Below are 3,251 nucleotides of genomic sequence, written 5' to 3'. Positions count from 1 at the left end.
ATGATCGTGCTGAGCGTCTTTGTGAAGCTGCTGGTTCACGGGGAGCCGGTAATCCGGCCACACTCGCGCTCTTCAGTCACCTTCTGGAGGCACCGGAAGCAGGCAGACCTGGACCTCGCCCGGGTGAGTCTGCGCACGGGCTCAGAGACCATCATGCTCAGAGCGTAGGCATCCTCTGTCCCTCTTCTTCAGGGTCCTCTCTTCTTAAAGGTACAGGAAGGAAGGTTTGGGTGTCATACGCATTGCATGATGGGAAGGGAGAAGAGCATTGACCCTAGTTTCCCAAGTGTGGCCTCCAGGAATGAGAAAAACACAGACAGGGTCTTCAGTACAGGGCAGTAGACTGTCCACTAGGTCCTCTCAGGTTGGCAGAGACCTGTTCAGATCCTCGGTCAGAGTAGTTCCACTGCAAATTTGTCTAAAACTGTGGTTCTCAAACTTGAGGGTCATAAGGACCACCCTGAGGGCCCATGCCCATCCCAGAGATTCTGAGTCAGTAGGGGGGAAGGGGTGGGATGGAAAACCAGGAATTCACATTTCTAACAAGATCCCAGGGGCTGATGATGCTCCTGGTCTCTGGGAACCACATTTTAAGAACCTACAAGCCTAAAAGATCACATGGTTCATCGTCTCGATCCATGTTATCATCTTATGTGTGAAAGGTACCATGGGAAATTCTGGATAGAATATTTGCTTAAAGATAGAACGTGGTACAATCCCAGTTTAGCAAAAAGGCTGGGAGGAAGTATATCAGAATGGCAGCAGTCATTCTAGGGGATAAGATTCCAGGTGATTTCTTTGTACTTTTCTGTAGCTTTCTGAGTTTTCCCAGATTTTTCTTCACTAAGCATGCATTACTCTGATAACCTGGAGTACTGAAGAGAAAGAGTTTTCACTAAACCAAAACTAAAAGGCTGCCCCAAGGCCGGCGAATGTTACACCTTCTCGCTTCCCGCCAGGGGGACTTTGCGGCTGCTGCGGCCACCCTGCAGACCTGCCTGTCGGTGCTGGGCCGGGCCCTGCCCACCTCCCGCCTGGACCTGGCCTGCAGCCTCTCCTGGAACGTGATCCGCTACAGCCTGCAGAAGCTGCGCCTGGTGCGCTGGCTGCTCAAGAAGGTCTTCCAGCACCGGCGGGCTGCCCCAGCCACTGCTGCGGGCTTTGAGGAGGAAGCGAAGACCAGCGCCCGGGATGCAGCCCTGGCCTACCACAGGCTGCACCAGCTGCACATCACAGGTGAGGGCTGGCCACCGCAGCCCGGCCTGCCTCCCAGTGCCCCACAGCGTCACCCCGCCCAGCCTCAGTTTGCCAGTTTTCTGCCCCAGATGAACGAAGTCCCCTTTACAATGCTCGTCGAGGATGGTTAGACCAACCCTCCACCCATGGCTGTGAAGATTGCCGTTCATCATTACGTGTGCTTAGTCGCTTAGTCGTGTCAGACTCTTAGCGACCCCATGGACTGTAGCCCACCAGGCTCCTCTATCCGTGGAATTCTCCAGGCAAGAACACTGGAGTGGGTTGCCATGCCCTCCTCCAGAGAATCTTTCTGACCCTGGGATCGAACCCAGATCTCCGGCATGCAGGCAGATTTTTTTAACCATCTGAGCCACCGGGGAAGTCTTTCATCATTATAAGACATGTGTTTTTTTCACTTTAACATCTCTGCACCAGGCTGTGTCCTCTACACATTGAGTGTCATGGTTGAGTTGGCAGTGGTTTTTCTGTGGTGGTGCTTAAGTTAATGGAGAAACTTAAAATTGATGACGTCTTAGAATCAGTGAAACATGATCCTTTATTTCATTCCACAAAGTCCTGCTCTAATAGAGAAGCAGATTGGTCAGCAGGTGAATTACAGTTCAGTGTGGTTTAGGGGTCACAGAAGAGTTGGGTTTCAGCTGGGAGGGAGGGGTCCATGTCGGGTAGGGCCCTGAAAGGCTTTGTGTCAAGTCTCGGCTTTGCGTGCAAGGAGGCGTTTGAGTTCACTGGCTCTGCTGAAGGGATGTGCCTTCCAGGCTGAGGGACGTGTTCCCAAGGAGGAGCCCCCCCACCCGGTGGTGTCCCCAGGTGGGCTGTGTGGGGGGAGGGTGACAGGAGCCAGCACAGTGGGGGCGATGACGTCATCAGGCCTGTGCTCTGAAGCCAAGAAGATTCACTCCGATGGAGAGGCTGCCTTTAGGAGGCCCTGCGGGAGCGGGTGCAGATGCCGAGAAGAAAGACAGACAGACAGGAAGGAGCAGGTGGTTGACAGGCCTTGGGGACTCATTGCATGGGAAGGGTAAGGAAAATTGGGTAAGGGGCTTCCCTGGTTTCTTGCTTGAGAGTCGGGGTGAATCGTGTTGCCATCAACAAAGGTGGGGAGAACAGGAGACACGCAGCTTTCTAGGGAGGAGGTGAGACATCCAGCTCGGGACCCTTGCCCATGAGACACTGAGGAGGGCTATTCAGTGGTGGGGGCCGGGCTGGATCTGTTGTCCACGGAATGGAGCTGGGTCTCTAGTCTGCAGGTGAGGATAAAAGCCATGGGCGCTGATGAGAGGGCTTGTGATGAAAGGGCCCCTCCAGGGCATGTGGGAGGAGACTTGCACGGAAAGGATAGGGCAGGGACAGGGAACGGGGCAGAGGCTGACCTGAGAGGTGGCCAGGCAGGAGAGGCCGAGAGGCTTGGTGTGTGGGGAGGAGAGGATTCAAGAAGGGAGGTTGCTGCTGGGATGTGGGTAAGGCGAGGGCAGAGAGCAGCCGTGGGCACAGCGACGGGAGGTGGCCTGATGGCTGGGGGAGCTTCGCCTAGGAGTGGGGCGCTCCCAGGCCAGGGGGATGGAGATGAGACTCTAGGGCAGCTATGGGGCTGGAACACCTGCGGCCTTGTAGAGCTCTCGCAGCAGGGCCCCATGTGCACACCTTCCCTGCTTCCCCATCCATCCTGACCCCCTGGGGATGGAACAGGCTCCATCCAGGTCTCTGATCCGGAAGCTGCATCTGTTCGGGAGAGTTCCAGCTGAGATGGTTCACACTGCTCATCCCCCACACTCACCCAGCGCTCGGTGGGCCTGGCCCTGAGCAGGGCCCCGAGAGGACAGTGACCAAGAGATGACATGGTCCCCACACTGCCCTCCGCCTGCAAAGGAGAAAGCCAAGTTGGTGGTGCCTCCTAGGAAGACCAATATGTAAAGGTCTGCCGAATGAAGTCTGGGGCCTGATATGAGACCAGAGAGGCCGGGTGGGGTCAGGCCTGGCTGGCCACACCCCCAGGG

The 3,251-nt window shown here is 56.0% G+C and overlaps 1 protein-coding gene across 1 annotated transcript in view; it reads left to right on the top strand.

The window, feature by feature from the left end:
- Nucleotides 1-3,251, top strand: part of SREBF2 (sterol regulatory element binding transcription factor 2) — a gene marked incomplete at its 5' end in the record, with an annotated part of 32,126 nt that overhangs the window by 12,099 nt on the left and 16,776 nt on the right. Inside the window, 2 exon segments of the mRNA XM_010843698.1 lie at nucleotides 1-123; nucleotides 960-1,236. The exon segment at nucleotides 1-123 is cut by the window's left edge and continues 10 nt beyond it. Of these exon segments, the coding sequence (XP_010842000.1) occupies nucleotides 1-123; nucleotides 960-1,236 (400 nt within the window).

The sequence above is a fragment of the Bison bison genome, unplaced genomic scaffold, assembly GCF_000754665.1.
Source record: "Bison bison bison isolate TAMUID 2011002044 unplaced genomic scaffold, Bison_UMD1.0 scf7180017864184, whole genome shotgun sequence".
NCBI classification, from domain to species: domain Eukaryota; kingdom Metazoa; phylum Chordata; class Mammalia; order Artiodactyla; family Bovidae; genus Bison; species Bison bison.
Note: the sequence above shows the minus strand (reverse complement) of the source record. Positions and strands in the feature narration are given on the sequence as shown.